The sequence below is a fragment of the Pristis pectinata genome, chromosome 10, assembly GCF_009764475.1.
Source record: "Pristis pectinata isolate sPriPec2 chromosome 10, sPriPec2.1.pri, whole genome shotgun sequence".
Taxonomy (NCBI): domain Eukaryota; kingdom Metazoa; phylum Chordata; class Chondrichthyes; order Rhinopristiformes; family Pristidae; genus Pristis; species Pristis pectinata.
In genome coordinates this window covers 6,994,646-7,020,258 of record NC_067414.1, presented here as the reverse complement: position 1 = coordinate 7,020,258, position 25,613 = coordinate 6,994,646, and the positions used below count along the sequence as shown (strand labels likewise).

Below are 25,613 nucleotides of genomic sequence, written 5' to 3'. Positions count from 1 at the left end.
ATCAAGAGTTCATCTTTAGCACGAGAGGTCCTTTCAAGAGTGTGATAACAAAGGGATAGAAGCCGTCATTGAGTCTGGTGGTACATGCTCTCAAACTTTTGTATTTTCTGCCCAACAAGACAAGATATCTTTATTAGTCAAGACAAGATATCTTTATTAGTCACATGTACATCGAAACACACAGTGAAATACATCCTTTTACATAGAGTGTTCTGGGGGCAGCCCACAAGTGTGGCCGCTCTTCCGGCGCCAACATAGCATGCCCACAACTTCCTAATCTGTACATCTTTGGGATGTGGGGGGAAACCAGAGCACCCGGAGGAAACCCACGCAGACACGGGGTGAACGTACAAACTCCTTACAGACAGTGGCCGGAATTGAACCTGAGTCACTGGCGCTGTAAAGCGTTATGCTAACAGCTACATTACCGTGTGGGGAGGGGTTGAGAGAGAATGACTGGGGTGAGAGGGGTCCTTGATTATGTTGGCTGCTTTCCCGAGGCAGCGGGAAGTGTAGATGGAGTCAACAGAGGGGAGGCTGGTTTGCGGGCTGTGTCCACAACTCTCTGCAGTTTCTTGCGGTCCTGGGCAAAGCAGTTGCCATACCAAGCCGTGATCGGAATCTTACACCACATCTACATTCAGTAAGATTACCATTGACTCTCCACCTTCATAATGTGGGGGTCACAACTGAGCAGGAACTTAATTGGGCCAACCTCACAAGCATAAAGTAGACAATGCTGGAAATACACAGCAGCATCTGTGGGAAGAGAAACAGTTAAAAGGTTCAGGTCTGACACCCTTCATCAGAACAGAAAGAGGTCGCAGAGAAGGTTAGGGAAGGGCAACAGGTGAAAAAATTTCTCTGATGGAGTGAAGAAATTAAGTAGATCAAATAAGGGCGACAATGGCTAACACGAGGGGACATAATTTTAAGGTGAATGGAGGAAGGACATCCCTGGAGGATGTCAGGGGTAACTTTTTTTTTAACACGGAGTGGTGAGTGCATGGAACACACTGCCGGCAGAGGTTGTGGGGGCAGATACATTAGGGACATTCAAGGGACTCTTAGATAGACACATGAATGATAGAGAAATGGAGGGCTATGTGGGAGGGAAGGGTGAGATAGATCTTAGAGCAGGATAAAATGTCGGCCCAACATTGTGGGCCGAAGGGCCTGTACTGTGCTGTAGTGTTCTATGTTCTAAGCTTCTTTGTCTATATAACTTGTTGCTAAGTGTATGGTCTGTGAAATGTTGTATAGTCTGGCCTATCGTACACATGGCTCAAATAACAACGAGTCGGAGTACAGGAACGAGAAAGAGAGCCTAGTGACATGGTGTCATGACAACAACCTTTCCCTCAATATCAGCAAAACAAAAGAGCTGGTTATTGACTTCAGGAAGGAGGGCAGTGTGCACACGCTCCTGTTTACATCAATGGTGTTGCGATCAAAATTTTTTTTTTAAGTTTATCTACAGCATGGTAACAGGCCCTTCCGACCCAACGAGTCCGTGCCGCCCATTTTAAACCCCAAATTAACCTACCCGTACATCTCTAGAATATGGGAGGAAACCGGAGCACCTGGCAAAAACCCACACAGACACGAGAGAACGGACAAACTCCTTACAGACAGCGACGGGAATCGAACCCCGATCGCTGGCGCTGTAATAGCGTCTCGCTAATCACTACGCTACCGTGTGTTGAAAGCTTCAAGTTCCTAGGAGTGAACATCACCAAGAGCCTGTCCTGGTCCACCCACACAGACGCCACAGCCAAGAAAGCTCACCAGCGCCTCTACTTCTTCAGGAGGTTAGAGAAATTTGGCGCGTCCCCTTTGACCCTCCCCTGTTGGACTACGACAGGCTATTGATGATGTTCACTCCGAGGAACTCAAAGTTCTCAACCCTCTCCTTTTAGCCCCCCCTGAGCAGTATGTGTTTCCCAGAGAATGTAATGTCTATTAGGCCAATCAAAATCAACGTCACGTAGATCAGGGCAGATTCTTCTTCCAATAGAAGAGACCAAGTGAGCTGAAAGGCTTCATTTTTAGCAATCCAAAAAAGTCCAGGATCTTTTCGCTAGCCCACAATGGAGCTTTCAAAGGCAAATAAATTTTTCAAAAGGCTATCTAATTGAAATAGAGATGTGATTTAAAAACAATTCCTCTTTATAGACACACAGTGGCATCACACAGAAACTAGTTAAAGAATTTTCATTTGATGAGCTCATTTGGAGAGTGCTGACAGTCTAAGGCAGTGATTGGCCCCAAAAGATTAACAATAAAGATATTCACATCATGACTCTATAACTTGCTCTGTTCCCATTATGGCCTTCAGCAACTGCCCAAATCAGAAATTCCAGGAACAAAACATTCACAAACTTTGCCTTGCTTCCACAAGTTTCAGCTCCAATCAATCATCAAGAGAGTTGTGGACACAGCTCAGTCTGTCACGGAAACCAGCCTCTGCTCCATGGACTCTGTCTACATTTCCCACTGCTTTGGGAAAGCAGCCAACATGATCGAAGACCCCTCCCACCCCGGATAGTACACAGGCACAGTAGTGTAATGGTTAGCGTAACGCTATTACAGCGCCAGCGACCCAGGTTCAATTCCAGCCTCTGTCTGTAAGGTGTTTGTATGTTCTCCCCGTGTCTGCGTGGGTTTCCTCCGGGTGCTCCGGTTTCCTCCCACATTCCAAAGACGTACGGGTTAGGAAGTTGTGGGCATACTATGTTGGCGCCAGAAGTGTGGCGACACTTGCAGGCTGCCCCCAGAACACTCTACGCAAAAGATGCATTTCACTGTGTGTTTCAATGTACATGTGACTAATGAAGATATCTCATCTTATCTTATATTCTCTCTTCTCCCCCTTCTCATCGGGCAAAAGATACAAAAGCTTGAAAACACGCACCACCAGGCTCAAGGACAGCTTCTATCCCGCTGTTGCAAGACTCTTGAACGAACCTCAAGATGAACTCTTGACTCACAATCTACCTCATTGTGGCCCTTGCACCTTATTGTCTGCCTGCACTGCACTTTCTCTGTAACTGTAATACTATATTCTGCATTCTGTTATTGCTTTTCCCTTGTACTGCCTCGATGTACTGATGTGATGAAATGATCTGTATGGATGGCATGCAAAACAAAGTTTTTCACTGTACCTTGGTACATGTGACAATAATAAACCGATTTACCAAGGACAACCCAACAGATTATTGACCAAGTCCCGCATTTCCTCACAACTGCAAGCGAGCACCTTGCATTCCAAACTCTGAATTGCAACACAACGCCTCCAGTGATTAACACTGCAGACCAACCCTCTCCCTACATCACCCAACCACAATGCCAGTGCAGCGTCCCACTCCAGAGCACCCATTACTCCATTCCAACCAGCAGCTGTGTGAACAACCGAGGGGTCGCCTTACTTCAATTGCCTTTCTGCATTCGAGCCAAGTGCAGGTAAAGACAATGGTCAGTATGGACATGATGGGCCAAAAGGCCTGTTTCCATGCTATATGGCTCTGTGATTCATTGGCAACACTGCCAAGGAAACAAAGGGAGACAAAACCAACAAATATGCACACTTTAGTGCAACCTGTAATCACACATTCTACACCCATAAACTCTCTCCTCTATACCACCGTATGTTTACTGCAGATACCATCCGGGCAACGCCGACTTATCGGGAAACAAAGGACTGCAGATGCTGGAACCTAGATGAAAAAACAACAAGATGCTGGAGGAACTCAGCAGGTCAGGCAGCATCCGTGAAGAAAAGCAGGCGGTCAACGTTTCGGGTCAGGACCCTCCTTCAGGACCAGCCCTGAAGAAAAAGTCCTGACCCCAAAACGTTGACCACCTACTTTTCTCTGCGGATGCTGCCTGGCCTGCTGGGTTCCTCCCGCATCTTGTTTTATCAACACTGATTTATACATTTTCTATCCAACTCTGCAAAACTTAATTTTAAAGTTGCACTTGTATAATGACAGACTTCGCTTCAAGGGACCAACGTTCAGGCTCATTGCTTCCCCACCAATAGAAAGCATTGCACCACAGAGTCACGGAGTCAGTCGTACAGCACCAAAACAGGACCTTCAGCCCATCAAGTCCGTGCCAACCATTGCCCTGTCCATTCAAATCCCATTTACCTGCATTTGCCCAGTAGACCTCTTATGCCTTGGAGATTCGAGAGCTCGTCTGGATGTTTCTTAAATGTTCTCAGGGATCCTGCCCTCACCACCCTCTCAGGAAACTCATTCCAGATTCCAACTGTATGGAAAAAAACTCCCCCTGCTATCCCCTCCGAATCTCCAACCTCGAACCCATGCCCTCTTGTTTTAGACACCTCACCATGGAAGAAAGATTCCTGCCATTTACCCTTGTAAACCTGTCAGGTTTCCCCACCCCAGCCTCCACCACTTCGAGAAAACAAACATGGCCCATCTATTCTCACAGCTAAAACACTCCCAGCGAATCTCCTCTGCACCCTCTCCAGTGCAACCACATCCTTCCCACGATGACCAGAACACCTGACAACATTCACGTAACCAATGTTTTATAACACATCTATTAGATCAAGTACTGGAAGTAATTAATCCTAGCATGAAAAACTTTTCTTAACTCTATCATCTTGCAGTCACAATCTAAAGATCTCTTTTTAAAAGAAGTAGCAATTCTGTTGCTTACGAAATTCCTTTCGAGGATGCAGAAGTTGTTGAAAAAGTCAACATGTATTGCCGATTGTTAGCTGCCCTGAGATGGTCCAGCACTACAAGAACTTCTGCTACGCTAGGGGAAGTAGGAGATGCCAGGACTTTCACCCTGTGACAATGAAGGAAGATTAAATATTGGAGGAGAATTAGGTCATTTGGCCTACCGTGTCTGCTCTGCCATTGAATCGGCTTATTCTTTTTCAACCCTCTTCTCCCCATAACCTTTAACCCCCTTAACAATCAAGAACCGATCGATCTCTGCCTTAAACACACCCAGTGACTTGGCCTCCACAGCAGTGAATAAAAGGGCAGATAGAGGACAACAATTGGTTCACTGTGGCACGATCAACAGAATGGAAACATCCATCGAGGCCCAGGTGTGCATGAACAATAACGGCCCACTCGCTGTTCAGTTTTACATACGGTTGAAGACTAGCTGGCAAAATGAACTCCTCCAAGAAATAAGATCATAAGAGATAGGAGCAGAATTAGGCCTTTCAGTCCATCGCCTCTGCTCTGCCATTCAATCACAGTTGATTTTTTTTTCCCCAACCCTTCTCCCCATAACCCTTAACCCCCTTACCAATCAAGAACCTATCAATCTCTGCCTTAAATACACCCAATGACTTGGCCTCCACAGCCATCTGTGGCAATGGATTCCACAGATTCACCACCCTCTGGCTGAAGAAATTCCTCCTCATCTCAGTTCCTAAGGGACATCCCTTTATTTTGAGGCTGTGCCCTCAGATCCCAGACTCCCCCACTAATGGGAACATCCTCTCCACATCCACTCTATCCAGGCCTTTTCAGTATCCGGTAAGTTTCAATGAGATCCCCACCACCATCCTTCTGAACTCCATCATGTAAAGGCCCAGAGACATCAAACGCTCCTCATAGGTTAAGCCTTCCATTCCAGGCATCATCCTTGGTCAGATTGGAGGTCAAATATACTTTTAAGACTGGTGTGGCCAAATTTCAAATCAATGGCAACCCTAGGATGATGATTAAGGAGGGTGGTAATAATGCCATTGACTTTTATGGAGACCTGGCTGACCATCCCTTGTTGGAGACTATTATTGCTTGGCACTTGCTACTTCTCTGGTCAGGTCTATATGCTGTCCAAATCCTGCTCCACATGGATATGAACTGCTGCTTTATTTAAGATAAGATTTCTTTATTAGTCACATGTACATCGAAACACACAGTGAAATGCATCTTTTGCATAGAGTGTTCTGGGGGCAGCCCACAAGTGTCGCCACACTTCCGGCGCCAACATAGCATGCCCACAACTTCCTAACCCGTACGTCTTTGGAATGTGGGAGGAAACCGGAGCACGCGGAGGAAACCCACGCAGACAGGGGGAGAACGTACAAACTCCTTACAGACAGCGGCCGGAATTGAACGCGGGTCGCTGGCGCTGTAATAGTGTTATGCTAACCGCTACACTACCGTTCCTACCTGCTCCACATGGATATGAACTGCTGCTTTATTTGAGGAATTGTAAATGGACATAAGCAATCGACAGACCCCAGACGTACGGACAAAGCAAGTGAAAAAACATTTGGGCTTTGGACACTGACCAAAACAGCTCCTGTTTCAATGCTCCGAGACTGAAATGATTGCCTTCAGTAGGAAAACATACTGCCATTTTCTGCTGAGATTGCGACAATCTGAGCCTCTGGAGAATTTTCCAAACCCACCGTTGATTTAACAGGAGACACAAGAGCCACTAGCCAGTTCTGATGAAGGGTCTCGACCTGAAACGTCAACTGTCCATTTCCCTCCATGGATGCTGCCTGACCTGCTGAGTTCCTCCAGCTCCTTTGTGTGTTGCTATTGATTTAATAGGGATTCATGGTCCCATTGTCAGTACTATAGACTGCACATCTAAAACTCAGCTCCCTGTATACACTTCACTGAAGCACAGCGATAAAAAGAGCAGATTAAACAATATACCTAGAGAAACAAAAGACCGCAGATGCTAGAAACGAGATGAAAAACATGATGATGCCGGAGGAACTCAGCAGGCCAGGCAGTATCCGTGGAGAAAAGTAGGCAGTCATTGTTTCGGGTCAAGAAGGTCCTCACCCGAAATGTTGACTGCCTGTTTTTCTCCACGGATGCTGCCTGGCCTGCTGAGTTCCTCCAGCATCATCGTGTTTTTCATCAAGAAAATATACATACTTTGGTGACTTTTAAAAAAAACTAACTGGAATTGCTTTACAAGAACGATAAGTCCAACAATTGAAAAAGACAAAAACTAAAAGAAACGAACTAACAATGGACACACAGAAAGCAGTGAAACACAGGAATGGACCGTGTAGACAATGGCACAAAATTAGAACAAAAAAAATGAAGAGCTCACTCCTATAATTTACCATTTCGGGACAGATCCAACTCTACTAACAGCATGAAGTTTGCTATTTCGGGAGGAAGTCGCTGGATTTCGTTGTCGCTGAGTCCAAGTTTTCGTAACTTCACAAGCTGGAAAAACGGCTGAAAGGAGAAAGGAGATGATTATGAAAAATTCTAAAACGGAAAACAGAAATAACAACAATCTTTTGTTTTTCCCCTCCTCTGTCAATATTCCAAAACCCTGGAAAAGCTCACAGGTGGTGTGAACAGCTACTTCAAGCAGTCAAGGGAAACCCGCCTCGTTTTTCTCCTTTCCCACCCACCTCCCCCACACACGGACCATCTATCTGGAGGAACTCACAGGATTTCATCATATTCCTAAATCAAACACAATGCACAAACTAAAACTCAAAGCCTTGCAAGGTTAAATAACTCCCAGAATAACTGCACAGCACATTTTTTTGCACGTGTGATAACTTGGTGTTCAACATTTGAAGCAGAATGGGGTATATCTCTCATCAGCTGACCACTCTGGGCCACACCACTTCGGATCCCAGTACATGGGACATTACCTAGTACAGCAATGGGATGGTCTCAGCGCAGGGAACTGGCTGCTCTCACACAATGGCTTTGCCAGCTGGCGAGTCCCACCCACAGACTCTGCAGTTGCCAAATATGGTCAGCATTACTTCTACTCTGCCAAGATCTCTAAAATTTAAAGTCAGCAACATTTTAGGCAGTACTTGTCACTTTAGTAGCTCTGAAGTTAAAAAAGAAATTTACATTTAAATACCAAAAAACACATTCATGCTTTTAAAAATATTGAAAATAAGAAATAATGTTTGAGGAGATTTGGTTTGTCACCAAAAACTCTAGCAAATTTCTGTAGACGTACGGTGGAGAGCATCCTGACTGGTTGCATCACCGCCTGGTATGGAGGCTCCAATGTGCAGGATCGAAAGCAGCTGCAGAGGGTTGTAGACTCAGCCAGCTCCATCACGGGCACAACCCTCCGCACCATCGAGGGCATCTTCAAGAGGTGGTGCCTCAAGAAGGCAGCATCCATCACTAAGGACCCTCACCATCCGGGACAAGCCCTCTTTGCGTTACCACCATCAGGGAGGAGGTACAGGAGCCTGAAGACCCACACTCAACCAGTCAGGAACAGCTTCTTCCCCTCCACCATCAGATTTCTGAATGGTCCATGAACGCTACCTCTATTCCTCTTTTGCACTATTTATTTATTTTTGTAACTTATAGTACTTGCTATGCCTTGCACTGTACTGTTGCTGCAAAACAACAAATTTGACAACACATGTCAGTGATAATAAACCTGATTCAGATTTCCCAGCAGCTCACGTCTCCCTTTCACCTGAATGTGACTGTGCACTCACACCAGGTTTATCCTGATGCAGGCTCAGCGTGGGCACACAGACCTCCCCGATGGAGAGTTATGAAACCCCTGGAAGAAGTTATGGCCCTGTTGAACTCCACAAGGAGCCCACTGGGTCTGCGGAGGAGAAGCTGCAGCCAGTTGCAGCAAGACAGAAGATGCTGACAACTGCTTGGGTGGTGAATACCAGGATTTATGCAGGGGTAGCTGAGTACATCTCTGCATAATCACTGGTGTCAGGATGGGTAGCCCAATTGCTTGAGCATCACATTACCACTGCTGAGTTTGTATATTTGTCAGTGTAGATCTGCTCAATGGCATTTCCAATTCAGGGAATTGCAACTTTGTCTACATTGGTAAAATAATTAACTCTTAAACACTTTTTCTTTTTCAATCTTTTTATTAGTTTTCAAATTAATACAGAATAATACATATAACATCGGTAATTATACACGTAATACAAAGAGATCAGGAGGACAATCGTGACATATATAGTCATAAAGAATAAAAAAGATATATTCTAAGCCCCACGGTTTCTTAGTAAACGAATATATTACAAAAAAGTCAAAACGAGAAAGAAAAAGATTTATTATATAAAAAACCCAAATTGGAAAAAAAATTATAAGTAATAAAACAAAACAAACTAGAAATAAATTTCAGAAGAAAAAAGCTGGACTGACATCTCTTGGTAAACAAAGAGCATTATTATGTCATCCACTCGGCTCTTCTAAATTCAAATATTATTGAAAAGGGATCTATATCAGCTTAAACACTTTTTGACCTGGCATTAAAACTTCAAAAAGCTGTGAGAAATAGATTTCCCCTTTTCTGATGTCAGGTGCTGGCTACATAAACAGCATTGGCTTCAAACTGGCTGAACAACCAATTAGATTTAACGATTTCTCAGAGCGCAAATTAGAAGTTAAAATTCCGAATTTTTGTGACACTTTAAATTTCTGGTAGACCAAAATATAAAAATTGGTACATGCTCATAGATTAAGGTACCAAATGAAATACAAGAAAAAAGTTATTTTAAAATCCACGCAATTTTGAAGCTGTATACAGGCTGCCCCAGGGTTACAAACACCCAACTTATAGACTTAACCCTACATACGTGCAAACTCCCATAATAATATTAAATTCAAAAGGCCAATGTACATACACACGTTTGTTCCTTCGAACAACATTTCCTCTCGTTCCCCACTTTTAGTAATTGCTTTTTCTTATCAGTTTTATGTGCTTTTGAGGCCATTCAATACAATACAGTGGAGGTGAAGTTACCAAAACTGAGTGATTGTGTATTTTCCAACTTACAGACAAAATCCACTTGGTAAATTGGTTTATTATTGTCACATGTACTGAGTTACAGTGAGAAACTTAGTTTTGCATGCCATCCATCCAGACCATTTCATCACAGTCACAGAGCAACCCAGCACAGATACAAGCACTTCGGCCCAACCAGTCCATGCCGACCACGGTGCCCACCCAGCTAGTCCCAATTTCCTGCGTTCGGCCCATGTCCCTCCAAGCCCCGCCCTTCCACGTACCTATCCAAGTGCTCCTTAAATGATACTATTGTACCTGCCTCAACTACTTCCTCTGGCAGCTCGTTCCATATACTGACCACGCTCTGCGTGAAAAAGTTGCCCCACACACCCTATTAAATCTTTTACCTCTCACCCTAAACCTCTGCCCCCTAGTTTTGGACTGCCCTACCCTGGGGAAAAGACTGTTACTGTCCACCTTATCTATGCCTCTCATAATTTAACATTTCCCTCATTCTCCTACGTTCCAAGGAACCTAGCCTGGCCAACCTCTCCTTATATCACATCAGTACATTGAGGTAGTACAAGGGAAAACAATAACAGAACGCAGAATACAGTGTTACAGTTACAGAGAAAGTGCAGTGCAGGCACACAATAAGGTGCAAGGCCATAATGAGGTAGATCGTGAGGTCAAGAGTCCATCTTTTCCTACTAGGGAACCCTTCAATAGCCTTATAACAGCGGGATAGAAGCTGTCCTTGAGCCTGGTGGTACGTGCTTTCAGGCTTTTCTATCTTCTGCCCGATGGGAGGGGAGAAGAGGAGAGAATGTCTGGGGTGGGTGGGGTCTTTGATTATGCTGGCTGCTTTACCGAGGCAGCGAGAAGTGTAGATAGAGTCCATGGAAGAGATGCTTTTATGGACTTCTGTTAAAACAGAAACTTTGTCATCCAGGAATAGCCTGTACAGGTACCTCAAGTGCATAACAATCAGTCTTTCAGGGTGAGACAAGTTGTACAGGAATAGGTTAATCAAAGTTTATTCCATGAGCGGTTATATTTTCAGTTGTTTTTAGTGTAAGTGATAGAGGTGTACTAGATGATAAGAGGCATGGGTCAAGTGGACAGTCAGGAGACTTTTCCCCAGGGCGACAATGGCTAATACGAGGGGGCATAATTTTAAGGTGATTGGAGGAAGGTATCGGGGCGGGGGAATGTCAGAGGCACATTTTTTTTTCACACACACGCACACACACACACACACACACACAGTGGTGGGTGCGTGGAACGCACTGCCAGCAGAGGTTGTGGGGGCAGATACATTGGGGACATTTAAGAAACTCTTAGATAGACACATGAATGATAGAGAAATGGAGGGCTTATGTGGGAGGGAAGGGTTAGATAGATCTTAGAGCAGGGTAAAATGTCGGCACAATATTGTGGGCTGAAGGGCCTGCACTGTGCTGTAGTGTTCTATGTTTTATAATAGTGCATGGAAGTGGACGTTTCCACCAGTTCACCCATTCTATAGTCTGCCTCAGCAAAGACTGGAACGTGTTCTCCGTTGAAGGAGCAGGGTATCACAGAGCAATGTCTGGATCTCAGCATTTACTTGTGTCTGTGTAAATGCTGGAGGTCACAATCAGTGTGACAATGCAATGCCAGTTTTGTAACCATTACAGCTGAAATTTCCAGGCCCACATATGTCTCGCTTTTAATTCATAAATGCTTTCCAACCCAAACTGGAGAGACAATCAAGAGTTTTTTTTAAACAGGCCATTTATTGATTTCCTGTAATTGCATTGCTGCACTCACACATCCCATCCAAAACCTTCTGCTTTATCTCAGTTCCTGTTATCGCTTCACAGACTTCATCCATTGCAGTTGTACAAGGCATCAGTGAGGCCACATTTGGAATATTGTGCTCCGTTTTGGTCAGCCTGTGACAGGAAAGATGCCATTAAAGCTAGAAAGAGCGCAGAGGAGATTTACAAGGATGTTGCCAGGACTTGAGGGACTGAGTTATGGAGAGAGGTTGAGCAGGTTGGGACTTTTTTTTTCCCCCCATTGAAGCGTAGGAGAATGAGAGGTGATCCAATAGAGGTGCATAAAATTATGAAGGGCGAATGCACACAGTCTTTTTCCCAGGGTTGGGGAATCAAGAACTCAAGGGCTTAGGTTTAAGGTGAGAGGGGAGAGATTTAATCGGAACCCGAGGGGCAACTTTTTCACCCAGAGGGTGGTCAGTATAAGGAACAAGCTGCCAGAGGAAGTGGTTGAGGCAGGTACATTCACAACATTTAAAAGGTACATGGATAGGAAAGGTTTAGAGGGATATGGACCAAATCGGACGAGCTTAGATGGGAATCCTGGTCAGCATGGACCAGTTGGGCCGAAGGGCCTGTTTCCGTGCTGTATGACTCTAAAATCCAATGGACTAAAGTCCCATTTTTCATCCCCGGACTGACAACAATTAAAGATGATTACAAGCAGCTTATGCTGTCAAACACACACCACAAGTCACAATTCCCTGCAATTTAAATCAGGAAAACACTACTGGCTTGTTGTCAACTGGCAGTAACGCAAACAGAAACCAGACTCTCATTAAATTCTAGCATTAGTGTATTCATGCATGGGACTAAAATTATTAGCGACTGTCTGCGTGTGGTTAAGCTAAAATGCGTATCACGCGAGTGGCCTTCTGAAGTCATCTGGATTGTCCTCAAAACAAAGTTGTGTCCCCATCCTAATATAACCACAGACCACGCACATGCTGGTGAAATATGACATCGCTCCAAATAAACATAACTCTTCAGTACGCTCTATAATTATACTGCATGCTGAAAGAATTTGCGGGGTTTTTTTTGGATCATCTGAATGGCATTCGTCATTGGTTAACTGAAAATGTTAAGCCATTTCCCTTACCAGACAGCGGTAAACTCTTTTGCAAGGGAGCAAGCTCAGCGATACAGCTACTCAAGTCATTCATTAGAATCACGTCCAATCTGTATTTCACTTGTGCCCTGGCTCTTTAAACAATGAAATATTTAAGGGGAATCTGAGGTGAATCTTGGAGGGCGGTGCGAGTGTGGAACGAGTTGCCAGCGGAAGTGGTGGATGCGGGTTCAATTGTAACAGTTAAGAGAGGTTTGGATAGGTGCACGAATGGGAGGGGTTTGGAGGGATATGGCCCAGATGGGACTAGGCAGAAGACCAGGTCAGCATGGACTAGATGGGGCGAATGGCCTGTTTCTGTGCTGTAGACTCTGTAACCCATTCCATAAGACATGGACATCGGAGCAGAATTAAGACATTTGGACCATCGATTCTGCTCCACATTGTTATTCCTCATAACGGTACTTTCCACCCCAGTTTTGAGAGTTGGAATGCATGCAACCACAACTGTTTTTTTTTGGGGGTGTGCAAAGGAAAAAATTTCAGTTTCCCACCTCTCGCTGTCTGAAGAGATGCACACTGGCCCATCAAAGGCTCAGCCCCAATCCCAAGGCTGAGCCCTCTGTCCTGGATGCCCCACCTGAGAATATCATTTATTTTCCAATAACCCACTCAGCATCATCGTTCATCTTCAAGAGGCGGTGCCTCAAGAAGGCAGCATCCATCACTAAGGACCCTCAGCATCTGGGACATGCCCTCTTCTCATCACTACAATCGGGGAGGAGGTACAGGAGCCTGAAGACCCACACTCAACGATTCCGGAACAGTTTCTTCCCCTCCGCCATCAGATTTCGGAACGGTCCATGAACCCATGAACACTACCTCGTTATTCATTTCTTTTTGCACTATAGTAATTTTACACTGCACTGCTGCCACAAAACAACACACTTCACATCATATAAGACAGTGATAATAAACCTGATTCTGATTATCACCTGCCACCTCAAGATCATCATTACCACCTAGCCCCGTCTCATCACTTTATACTGGCTATGCTCCCTCTCCAATCTCAATCCTGCTGCAGGGTCTGACAACTCCTTTCTCTCCACAGATGCTGCTGGACCCACTGACTCCCTCCAGCAACTTGTTTATTGCTCAATATCATCACATGATTCAATATTCCCAAAGGAATACAACCTCTCATTAAAATTTAAATCTCTTTGTCAACAGTTCAGGCAAAATTACACAGCCCAGATGCCATCCCAACGTTTATCTGTAACACAATAGATAAACAAAGCCACAAGAGCTGGCAACAGATTTAGCAATCGGCATGATTGTTTCACTTATAATTTAATACATTTTTAATAATGTACTGTAATTAAAATAATACAAGTTTTATTAGAACTCAAGATTAAGACACTACTGGAGCAACACACAAGATGCTGGAGGAACTCAGTGGGTCAGGCAGCATCTGTGGAGGGAAATGGACAGTTAACGATTTGAACATAGAACATTACAGGCCCTTCAGCCCACAACGTTGTGCTGACATTTTATCTGGCTCTAAGATCTATCTAACCCTTCCCTCCCACATAGCCCTCCATTTCTCTATCATTCATGTGTCAATCTAAGAATCTTTTAAATGTTCCTAATGTATCTGCCCCCACAACCTCTGCTGGCAGTGTGTTCCACATACCCACCACTCTCTGTGTAACAAAACATACCCCTACACCTTCCACCAATCACCTTAAAGTTATGTCCCCTCATGTTAACCACTGTCACCCTGGGAAAAAGTCTCCGACTGTCCACTCGATCTATGCCTCTTATTATCTTGTGCACCTCTATCAAGTCACCTCTCATCCTCCTTCTCTCCAAAGAAAAAAGCCCTAGCTCACTCAACCTATCCTCATCAGACATGTTCTCCAATCCAGGCAGCATCCTGGTAAATCTCCTCTTCACCCTCTCTAAAGCTTCCACATCCTTCCTATAATGAGATGACCAGAACTGAACACAATACTCCAAGTGTGGTCTGACCAGAGTTCCATAGAGCTGCAACATCACCTCATCGCTCTTCAACTCAATACCTTGACTAATGATGTTTTTAAAATAAAGAAGATTAATGCAGACAACATCATTGTCACCTGTAGGCCTTAGCGGATGTATGTGTAGCCCATACAATCATGAAATGATCTGTGCGGATGGCATGCAAAGCAGTTTTTCCACTGTACATCAGTACATATGACAATAATAAAACAATTTATCATGACAACATTCAGAAAATGATTTTACCCAAATAGTAGGCAAATATGGAATAAATAATCAGCAATTAAGCTGAGGAAGAGGGGAACAGATTATGGTAGCAGGTGGCTTACATGGACCAATCAATCAGGGGAGATTTAATCCAGGGGTATAAATTTATGAGAAAGCTGGAAAGGGTGACAGACAGGAGTCCACTTTCATTAGCAACAAGGTCGATAACAGACGTTTACATCTGCTGGCTAATTCTCAGAATGAATGGGCATGTCCCAAGGAGCATAATTCACACACAGATCTGCAGCAGTGCCTGATGCGCTGCTTGAGAGCAGTGGTGGTCTCACCACATTTAACAAGTCAGAATCAGATTTATTATCATTGACATATGACATGAAATGTGTTGTTTTGCGGCAGCAGTACTGTGCAAAGACATAAAATTACCATAAGTTATAAAAATAAATAAAGAGAGGACATGTGCTATCAGGAGAGGCTGGACAAACTTGGGCTCTTTTCTCTGAAGCAGCGGAGGCTGAGGGGTGATCTGTTGGAAGTGTATAAAATGATGAGGGGCATAGATAGGTTGGACAAGCAATATCTTTTTCCCATGATTGAGCGATCCAATACCAGAGGGCATGCATTTAAGGTGAGAGGGGGTAGGATCAGAACAGACGTGAAGTGTACGTTTTTTACTCAGAGAGTGGTGGATGCCTGGAATGCGTTGCCTGATAGGGTGGTGGAGGCAAATTCACTGGGGGCTTTTAAGAGGGGCTTGGATGGGCACATGAATGAGAGGAAAATAGAGGGATATGGGATTTCTGCAGGTAGGAGGGATTAGCTATGTCGGCACAACATTGTGGGCCGAAGGGCCTGTTCTAGTGCAAAGAAAAGGAATAACGAGGTAGTGTTCATGGGCTTATGGACCGTTCAGAAATCTGATGGAGAAGGGGAAGAAGCTGTTTCTGAATCGTTGAATGTGGGTCTTCAGGCTCCTGTACCTCCTCCCTGATGGTAGTAAGGAGAAGAGGGCATGTCCCAGATGGTAAGGGTCCTTAGTGATGGATGCCGCCTCCTTGAGGCACCCCCTCTTGAAGGTGTCCTCAACAGTGGGGAGGGTTGTGCCCGTGATGGAGCTAGCTGAGTCTACAGTAAAACTTTGATAATCTGCTATCCAACTACACAGAAATCCCAATGCTTCAGAAACCTGGCTCACCAGGTGACGTTTGGGAGGAAAAGAGCAAAACCTATTCTACAAATTTTCATGTTCCACTTTAATTCATCCAATTTTTTTTTGGGGTAACAAGAAGAAAAAGAGCAAAACGAAAATCTAATGAGGGTTAATTCTGCATCAACCGTGCATTTCATTGCCTTTTAAATTCAATTCTGATAACTTCACCCCTAAAAATTAAGGCGAGATCCACGCCGGTCCCAGTTCCCACACATGCTTCCAGTTCACTGGAAAATTCTAATACCGTACAGCATCTAAAAAAAACAAAGTATGTTGGGGTATTAATATTGGGAATAATCCAATGTTGGGAATAACATCGAACAATGTGGAAAATCTGCCAATCCAGCACCAAAGTCCCAAATGAGCTAGATTATCAGAGTTTTACTGTACCCGGATGGACACTTGAGGAACCATAACCTATACGGTTATGGATCAAGAGCTGGAAAATGGGAATAGCCTAAACAGCTCCTTTTTCTGGTTAACATGGATGTAATGGGTCAAATATCTCCTCCTATTCTACAAATTTTCATGTTCTAAATTTTTAAATTTAAATTTTTTTTAAAATTTTATTTACAGTGTGGTAACAGGCCCTTCTGGCCCAACGAGTCCGCGCCGCCCATTTTAAACCCTCAAATTAACCTACCCGTACGTCTTTAGAATGTGGGAAGAAACCGAAACACCCGGAGGAAACCCACACACTCCTTACAGACAGCGACGGGAATCGAATCCCGATCGCTGGCGCTGTAATACATCTTTAATTCATCCAAATTCATCCAAATTTTTTTTTTGGGTGGGATAACAAGAAGAAAAAGAGCAAAACGAAAATCTAGTGAGGGTTAATTCTGCATCAACTGTGCATTTCATTGCCTTTTAAGTTCAATTCTGATAACCTTGCCCCTTAAAGTTAAGGCGAGGTTAATAGTGCAGCAGACATCAGCATGATCAGGGCAACAGTGCACATTGATATTAGAGCACACACCCCAATTTTGTAGAATCCAGCTGTGGATAATCTGCTTTGCTTTTACAAAATAATACAAAACATTTCAATCCATGTTAGCCAGATCAGATTTTTTAAAAAATCTTAGGGGAAAAAAAAAGACTGGTATGTCAATACTTAGGAGTTCATATTGAAAGTGTGCAAGAGCTTCCCAATCAGATCGCAAACCCAAGAAACAGTTAAATGTGCCGCAGCCTCAAACCATCATTTTCCCTTCACACTTGTTGTATTGTTGATGCAATTAGCAGAAAAATCAATCCAAATGCTCTCATCCCTCTTCCCCACCCAAAAACAAAAATCGTTTGGTTCAGTTCGTTGGCTGTAGTCTGAACCAGCTTTGTTGTGAAGGCTCCTTATACATAAATACGTGTGTTTTTCACATAAAAACCTGGTTAAAACTGGAATCGTCACCGAAATGCAAAAAAATCTTCAAACTTTCACCTTTCGTAAGTTTCTTTGAAGGTTATTTTGTTATTTATTTTCAAAGCTATGAAGGACACAATAACTTCTTTATGTCAGTGGACTGTGTGCTAACAAATGTGCCAAATTAGGAAAACAGGAATATTCCCTCATTGTCCAAACATTTGTGTCTGATTCACTGCATGGGAACCAATTACCATCCCATACAATCTTGCAGTGCTACTTGTTCAAGTTGGGTACTGGACGACCTACGTTTTTTTTCACTACTCCTTTACTAATTAACGTATTATTTTGCAGACTGAACCAGAAGTAAGCTCACCCAGCACGTTCCACACCGAACCAACGAAGATAACAAAACCTGCTCTGGATAACAAGCAGACATTAACTCTGACTCAACGCAAAAGGCAGACTGAAACCAGAGGCTACTTCAGTGAAGCTGCTAATCATAACAGGAAGCATATTATGGGTGAAAGGGTAAACTACATTGCACTCCTTTAAGAAAACCCTTGGAAAGTGTGTTTTTCCAAGGGTGTGTGTGCACTTATTATCAGATTAGCTTTCACTTGAATTAAGGCCATTTCAAAGACCAAAATATTGAAATTCAATGCAGCAGTATTTGCTTACTGTACTCATTTGCCCTGAAAATCCTATCTCCACCATCCTGGCTAAAGCACTCTCTGGTTTAAAATACACCATTTTAATTCTCTTGCTTGGTCTGAGGATAACCAACCTTGGTATCAACTGCAAACTTTCTAACCCATCTATCAACATACTCATCCAGGTCATTTATGTACATCACAAACAGCAGAGGTCCCAGCATAGACCCCTGTGGAACACCACTACTCACAGGCCTCCAGCCCAAATGAGTCCCTTCAACCGACACCCTCTGTCTTCTGTGGGCAAGCCAGTTCTGGATCCATACAGCCAATTCTCCACTGACCCCATGCATCTGAACAATCTTGATTAACCTATTATGTGGGACCTTGTCAAATGCCTTACTGAAGTCCATATAGATGACATCCACAGCTCTACCTTCATCAATCTCTCTTGTCACCCTGTCAAAAAAACTCAACCAGGTTAGTAAGACACGACTTGCCCTGCACAAAGCCATGCTGGGTTCCCTAATCATCGTTGCCAGTCTTCTACACTATTCACAACTCCATCAATCTTGGTATCATCTGCAAACGTACTAACCCACCCATCAACATACTCATCCAGGTCATTTGTGTACATCACAAACATTCAACTTAAATGACAGATTTTGACAGTGGTGAGATTAGGGGGCGAAGCCTCATTGGCCGTCAAGGTAATCCAGAGTGAAACCTGTCGGTCACGCGTAGGGAGGACTGTGAACTAACAAACTGGTCATGCTGCACCCAGCGGCTGGGCACAGGCTTCCCAGAAGTGGACACTGTCTGGAGGTCAATGCACAGCAGTGCACTCCAAGAGCAGATGAACAGAGAAGTTGGGCAGGAGTATACAACTGAAGGGACTACACAACATCCCCGCCCCCCCCAAACTCATCAATCTTTTACAATGGTATGAGCTACCAAGAGGGAGGAATGAAATGTAAAGTACTTGCACCCTTCAAGCATCTGGCAAGGCAACAATTTCACAAGCATCTTGCACCTTATCAGAGAGTCAGAGGTGCAATACTATAAAGATGACCAAACCTCTACCAATTTACCCATTTAAACAGTCATTTGACTCAGGATCAATCAGGGCACCTTGCTGTGCAAAATACTGGCTGCGAAGTTTGCAAAGTAGTTATTCCACTTGAAAAAATAATTGACCAGAATATTGCAAGGTGCTTCATAAGCAAAGACAATTCAACTCTACAAATGCAGCCTTCTTACAGCCCTGAAGGTCCCATCTGATTTGAGAGCTCCATCGTCAGAAGATTTCCATCAGTGAGATTTGCACCACCAAAACTCCCAGTTTCTGTAACGACAACACACTGTCTTCTGCCAAAATGCTCAGCACATCAATTTTAGGTGCTTGGCACATGTAGCGAGGCACAGTGAAAAGCTTTTGTTTGCGTGCCATCCAGACAGATCATACCACACATAAATACACTGAGGTCATACAAAAGGGGAAAAAAAAACAGAATACAGTGTTACAGTTACAGAGAAAGTGCAATGCAGGCAGACAATAAGGTTCAATGGCCATGACGAGGTGGATTGAGAGATCAAGTGTGCACGGTAGTGTAGCGGTTAGCGTAACGTTATTACGGTGCCAGTGACCCGAGTTCAATTCCAGCCGCTGTCTGTAAGGAGTTTGTACATTCTCCCCGTGTCTGCGTGGGTTTCCTCCGGGTGCTCCGGTTTCCTCCCACATTCCAAAGACGTACGGGTTAGGAAGTTGTGGGCATGCTATGTTGGTGCTGGAAGCGTGGTGACACTCTATGCAAAAGATCATTTCACTGTGTGTTTTGATGTCCATGTGACTACTAAAAATACCCTATCTTAAGCTTACGAGAGGTCAGTCCAAGAGTCTTTTAACAGCAGAATAGAAGCTGTTCTTGAGCCTGGTGTGTGCATTCAAGCTTTTGTATCTTCTGCCCGATGGGAGGGGGGAGAAGAGAGAATGACTGGGGTGACATTGCCTGCTTTCCCGAGGCAGCGAGAAGTATAGACAAAAGTCCACGGAGGGGAGGCTGGTTTCCGTGACGCGCCGGGCTGCATTCACAACTCTCTGTGGTTTCTTGCTGTCTCGGGCAGATCAGTTGCCGTACCAAGCCGTGATGCATCCGGATAGGATGCCTTCTTCCGCATTCACACCCAAAATGCTATCATCCAAATCCTAGCCTGCACCATCCACCTTCACTCAGTGGGGGATTTGTAGCCCAGGCAGCAAGCCGTGGGCTCACCCCATTTCTGAGACTCGAGAACATAACCAGAGCAGCACTGAGAAAATGCTGAACTCTGACCCATTCACTTTTGACTCAGAAATTAAACAAAGACACAGGCTATCCATGGCAGCTGGAAAATACCTCAATCATATTTAAATCAATACAGCACAGGCTCTTCGGCTCATTACATCCATGTCCACCATCAAGCACTTACCTATACTAGTCCCATTTACCAGCACTTGTTCCATAACCTTGGTCATTCAAGTGCTCATCTTGACACCTCTGAGTCTCTGCCTCCACCATCCCCTCAGGCACAGAAATCCAAACTCCAACCCCCTCCGGGTGAAAATGTTCTTCCTCAGACCATCTCTGAGCCTCTTACCTTAAACCCATGCCCTTCAATGACTTCGAAAGCACTTCATTGCTTGTAAACCATTTTGGGACATCCAATGCTACAGATTGTAGGCAGAGAAACAAAGGACTGCAGATGCTGGAATCTAGATGAAAAACACGATGATGCTGGAGGAACTCAGCAGGCCAGGCAGCAGCCGTGGAGAAAAGTAGGTGGTCAATGTTTCGGGTCAGTTTTGCTTCTGGTAACTGCCTGAATTACCATCAAGCTATTCTCAATTGCTTGCATTCCAATTAATTTAGAGGTAAAAGTGAGGAATCGGGAGTGCCCGACCAGAAAATCCTGTGGTTTGGATCTTTCAGGTGACTCTTGGACGAAAACTCTCCTGGAATCATTCATCTGGGACTTGATCCTCGTGGGTGGGGGAATTTAACGCAAAACAGGCATCTCATCCTGACATTATGAAGGGCAGGGAATTCCCCTCAACTGGGACTGTTGATAGCTCAGAGCTTCCTTTCTCCTCTCTCTCTCATCCTGTAGTAGCAACACACTACATGCCTGATTTACCCCCCCCCAGGACTAAGGACACACGCCAAAAGACCACTGGGTTCTGGTGCTGCCCAGTTACCGTGAGCAGGGCTTGAACCGCCTCTTGAAGCGGTTCCAAGGCTCCTGCTGTGATCCTGTGGGTTCTCTCCACCAAACGAGACTGCAAGCCCAGGACCTGAACTAAAGTTCATTGGTGCTTGGCTCATTAAAATCATATGCAAAGTAGCGGGTCTTGCATCGATTTCAGACAGAAAAGTATTCCCCCATTTGAAATAAGAGCAGTCCCATACAATATGGAACTACTGGCATCCCCACTGGTACCAGCTTAATTCTCATTTCTATGTTAACTCCCTTCAGGATCCAGTCCCTCCATTCTGTAGCCTCCTCAGCCCAAATATTTAGGCTGGGGGTGGGGGTGGGGGGGGAAGGAATAAAAAATGTTCTTCTCGATCTCAGAGGCCTGTGGATTGGGAAACCAAGGGGAACACTCGGTTTAATGTTTTTAAATTAATAAACGTGTTAAGATTATTGAAAAATATTTTACAGCTTTAATTACCTACAATTTTAATGGCCTTAACTGTCAGACAGATGTACAGCAGGAAAAACAGCCCACTGAGTCCATGCTATCAAGCACCTATTTTAACACTAATCCAACTCCAGCTCATTTTCCCTAAATTGCCAACAACTCCTTCCAGATGCTTTGTCCCAACTGGAAGAGAGTCAACTTCAAAAGGAGGGTAACGAATTAGTTTCTTTGAGGCCACAACTGTACGTGGAAGAAATGACCTTGCAATATTTTTTTAATATCAAAATAAACTTTATTCATAATAAAAGACAAACTATATACAATTATAAAACAGTGCAAGCCTTTACATTCTTGTACAGATCATTCATTAGTGTTACTTTTTTATATAAAAACAGCACTGATGCCACACGTGTGGCTCCCTGGGGTGCTACCCCAATCCCATATTTACAATATTTAGGGGCTTTCTCGCCTGACCCCGCCCCTCCCTCTCCTGTGGCAGAAGAACCATAAACTGTAGTCCTTCCCCACAGAGCCCTTGCGTTGGCTGCACCCAGCTTCAGTGCGTCCCTCAGCACGTACTCCTGCAGCCTGGAATGTGCCGGTCGGCAGCGTTCCCCTACGGACATCTCGCTGTGCTGGGAGACCAACAAGTTTCGGGCCGACCAAAGGGCGTCTTTCACCGAGTTGATGACCTTCCAGCAGCAGTTGATGTCTGTCTGTGTGTGTGTCCCCGGGAACAGCCCGTAGATCAGAGAATCCTGTTACGCAGCTGCTGGGGATGAACCATGACAAAGACCCTTGCAAAATGACCTTGCAATATTGCTTCACCTTTTGGCAATGCAAGTGTACAGCTCTCTGAAGCAGTCAATACATTTGTCTTTCATGGTCCACACTGCCACATCACATTCAATGTTACTTTCTTTCAGACAAACCCATCATGCTTCATACAAAGCAATTATTTGCATATCAGTGGTTCAAAAATTTAAAAGACCTAGAAGGAATGTTTTAATAAACAAAAATCAGAATCAGGTTTATTATCACTGACATAGACGTGAAATTTTGCAGCAGCAGTACAGTGCAAGACATAAAAATCACTATAAGTTACAAAAATATATAAATAGTGCAAAAGAGGAATAACAAGGTAGTGTTCATGGGTCCATGGACTGTTCAGAAATCTGATGGTGGAGGGGAAGAAGCTGTTCCTGAATCATTGAGTGTGGGTCCTCTCCGATGGTAGTAACGAGAAGAGGGCATGTCCCAGATGGCGAGGGCCCTTAATGATGGATGCTGCCTTCTTGAGGCACCGCCTCTTGAAGATGTCCTCTTGAGATGAACAAAGTTAATAACCAGAACAAGAAATCAAGTATTCGAGCCTTTCCTCTCTTCTCCTGCCCTTCTCGACTAACCTTTCCAGAGAACTCTTGTTCCCTCTTCCTGTGAATGAACCAGCCACTGGTGGCCAGGTGTTTACAAAGTTTAAGCCAGAAATTAAAGAATAAAAAAGGCTCATTCATTAAATATTTCTGCAACAGACACCAAATGATTTCTAGCACATTTAGAAAATGAGTAACATATGTTAACAACCACTCAAGATCCCGTCTGAGAAAGTGCCTGCCATTCTGATAGAATAAATAAGATGATATTGCTGGCAGTCAGACCTCATCCCCACAGAAAGTTAACCCTGATACATTCTATTAAAATACAGCGACGCAATAACTGGCTGCCATCCAGCGAGATATTCATTAAGCAATGTCATATACTGAAGTACTTGTGGTGAAACTATAAATTATTCAGTTATAGTTTGGGCATGCTCTGGATTTCATTAAGCATATTTAACTGCATCTAGTCCCTCTTCCTTTGAATAGAAGAGAGATGTTGAACAATTTTCTAGTATTATAAAAGTGTTTCAGTCCTGCACAGAAAATAGCCAGCTACTTGGTATTGGTTTATTATTGTCACTTGTACCGAGGTACAGTGAAAAACTTGTCTTGCATACCCATCGTACAGGTCAATTCATTACACAGTGCAGATGCATTGAGTCAGTACAGAGTGCACTGAGGTAGTGCGGGTAAAAACAATAACAGTACAGAGTAAAGTGTCACAGCTACACTACTTACAGTCATAGACACCAACAGCATGGAAACATGCCCTTCGGCCCACCGAGATGGTACTGACCAACAAGCACCCATTCACACTAATCCCATTTCTTTTATTCACCTCACATCCCACATACGACTGTGTGGCCACATTCTGCTCGAACCCCATCTACAAGTTTGCAGATCTCAAATAACGATGGGTCGGAGTACAAGAAGGAGATAGAGCGCTTGGTGACGTGGTGTCATGACAACAACTTTTCCCCTTAATGTCAGCAAAACAAAAGAGCTGGTCATTGACTTCAGGAAGCAGGGCAGAGTGTGTGCTCCTGCTTAGAGCAATAGCACTGAGGTGGACATGGTTGAGAGCTTCAAGTTCTTAGGAGTGAATATCACCAAATAGCTTGTCCTGGTCCAACCACACAGATGCCATGGTCAAGGTAGTGTACCAGTGCCTCTACTTCCTCAGAAGGTTAAGGAAATTTGGCAAATCCCCATTGACCCTCACCAATTTTTATAGATGTACCATAGAAAGTATCCAATCCGAATGCATTACAGCTTGGCACAGCAACTGCTCTGCCCAAGACCGCAAGAAACTGCAGAGAGTTGTGGACACAGCCCAGCGCGTCCCGGAAACCAGCCTCCCCTCCATGGACTCTGTCTATACTTCTCACTGCCTTGGTAAAGCAGCCAGCACACTCAAAGACCCCACCCGCCCCAGACATTCTCCCTTCACTCCCCTCCCATCGGGCAGAAGATACAAAAGCCTGAAAGCACGTGCCATCAGGCTTAAGGACAGCTTCTATCCCGCTGTTATAAGACTATTGAATGGTCCCATAATTGCAACACTTTATTATGCATTCTGTTTTCCTTTTTACTATCTTGATGTCATTACGCATGGAATAATCTGCATGTGTCTCGGTACATATGACAACAATAAACCGATTCGCTGACTAAACAAGAGACCACGCAGTGAGTCAATCCAGTCAATGTAACTCAAGCATCAAACACCTATCCACGTGGACATTCACAGACAGGCAGACGAAAAAAGAAGATGAATTAAACAAACTCAGAATGGAAGATCTACTTGGGCTCAGATAGTTCTCTGGAAAATAATGCAAGAGAGCTGGTCATTGACTTCAGAAAGCAGGGCAGAGTGCACGCTCCTGCTTACAGCAATAGTGCTGAGGTGGACATGAAGAACAGAGGGGAGAGGAGAGGAAGTTCTTACTCCCTCTCTACTGCCGTGAGAATCAATGGGTACCATTGACTGTCAACCCAAAAGAAGGGACCCATTTGTCCAAGGTTCATTCAAGTATTGCTCAAAGAAACATTAGTTACATGTACATTGAAACACAGTGAAATGCATACATTAATCACTCATCAGCTGTTATTTATGAATCAAGTATTTAATATCTGCTGAACACGGAATTGGTTTATTATTGTCACATGTACCGAGGTACAGTGAAAAACTTGTCTTGCATAGCGTTCATACAGATCAATTTATTAGACATTGAGTTAGTACAAGGTAAAACACTACAGAATGCAGAATATAGTGTGATGGTTATAGAGAAAGTGCAGTGCAGGCAGGCTTTTATATCTTTTGCCCGATGGGAGGGGGGAAGAAGAGAAAATGTCCGGGGTGGGTGGGGTTTGTGATTATGTTGGCTGTTTTACCGAGGCAGCGAGAAGTGTAGACAGAGTCCATGGGGGGGTGCGGGCGGGCAGG

General features: G+C 44.2%; 1 protein-coding gene across 2 annotated transcripts in view; it reads right to left on the bottom strand.

Annotated features, from left to right (window-relative positions):
* The window catches only part of lrrc1 (leucine rich repeat containing 1), a 179,536-nt gene that overhangs the window by 124,626 nt on the left and 29,297 nt on the right, over positions 1–25,613 (bottom strand). For both annotated transcript variants that reach the window (XM_052024396.1, XM_052024395.1), the window contains exon 3: positions 7,094–7,211. In XM_052024396.1, coding sequence (XP_051880356.1) covers positions 7,094–7,211 — 118 coding nt within the window. The remainder of the gene's footprint in view (positions 1–7,093; positions 7,212–25,613) is intronic.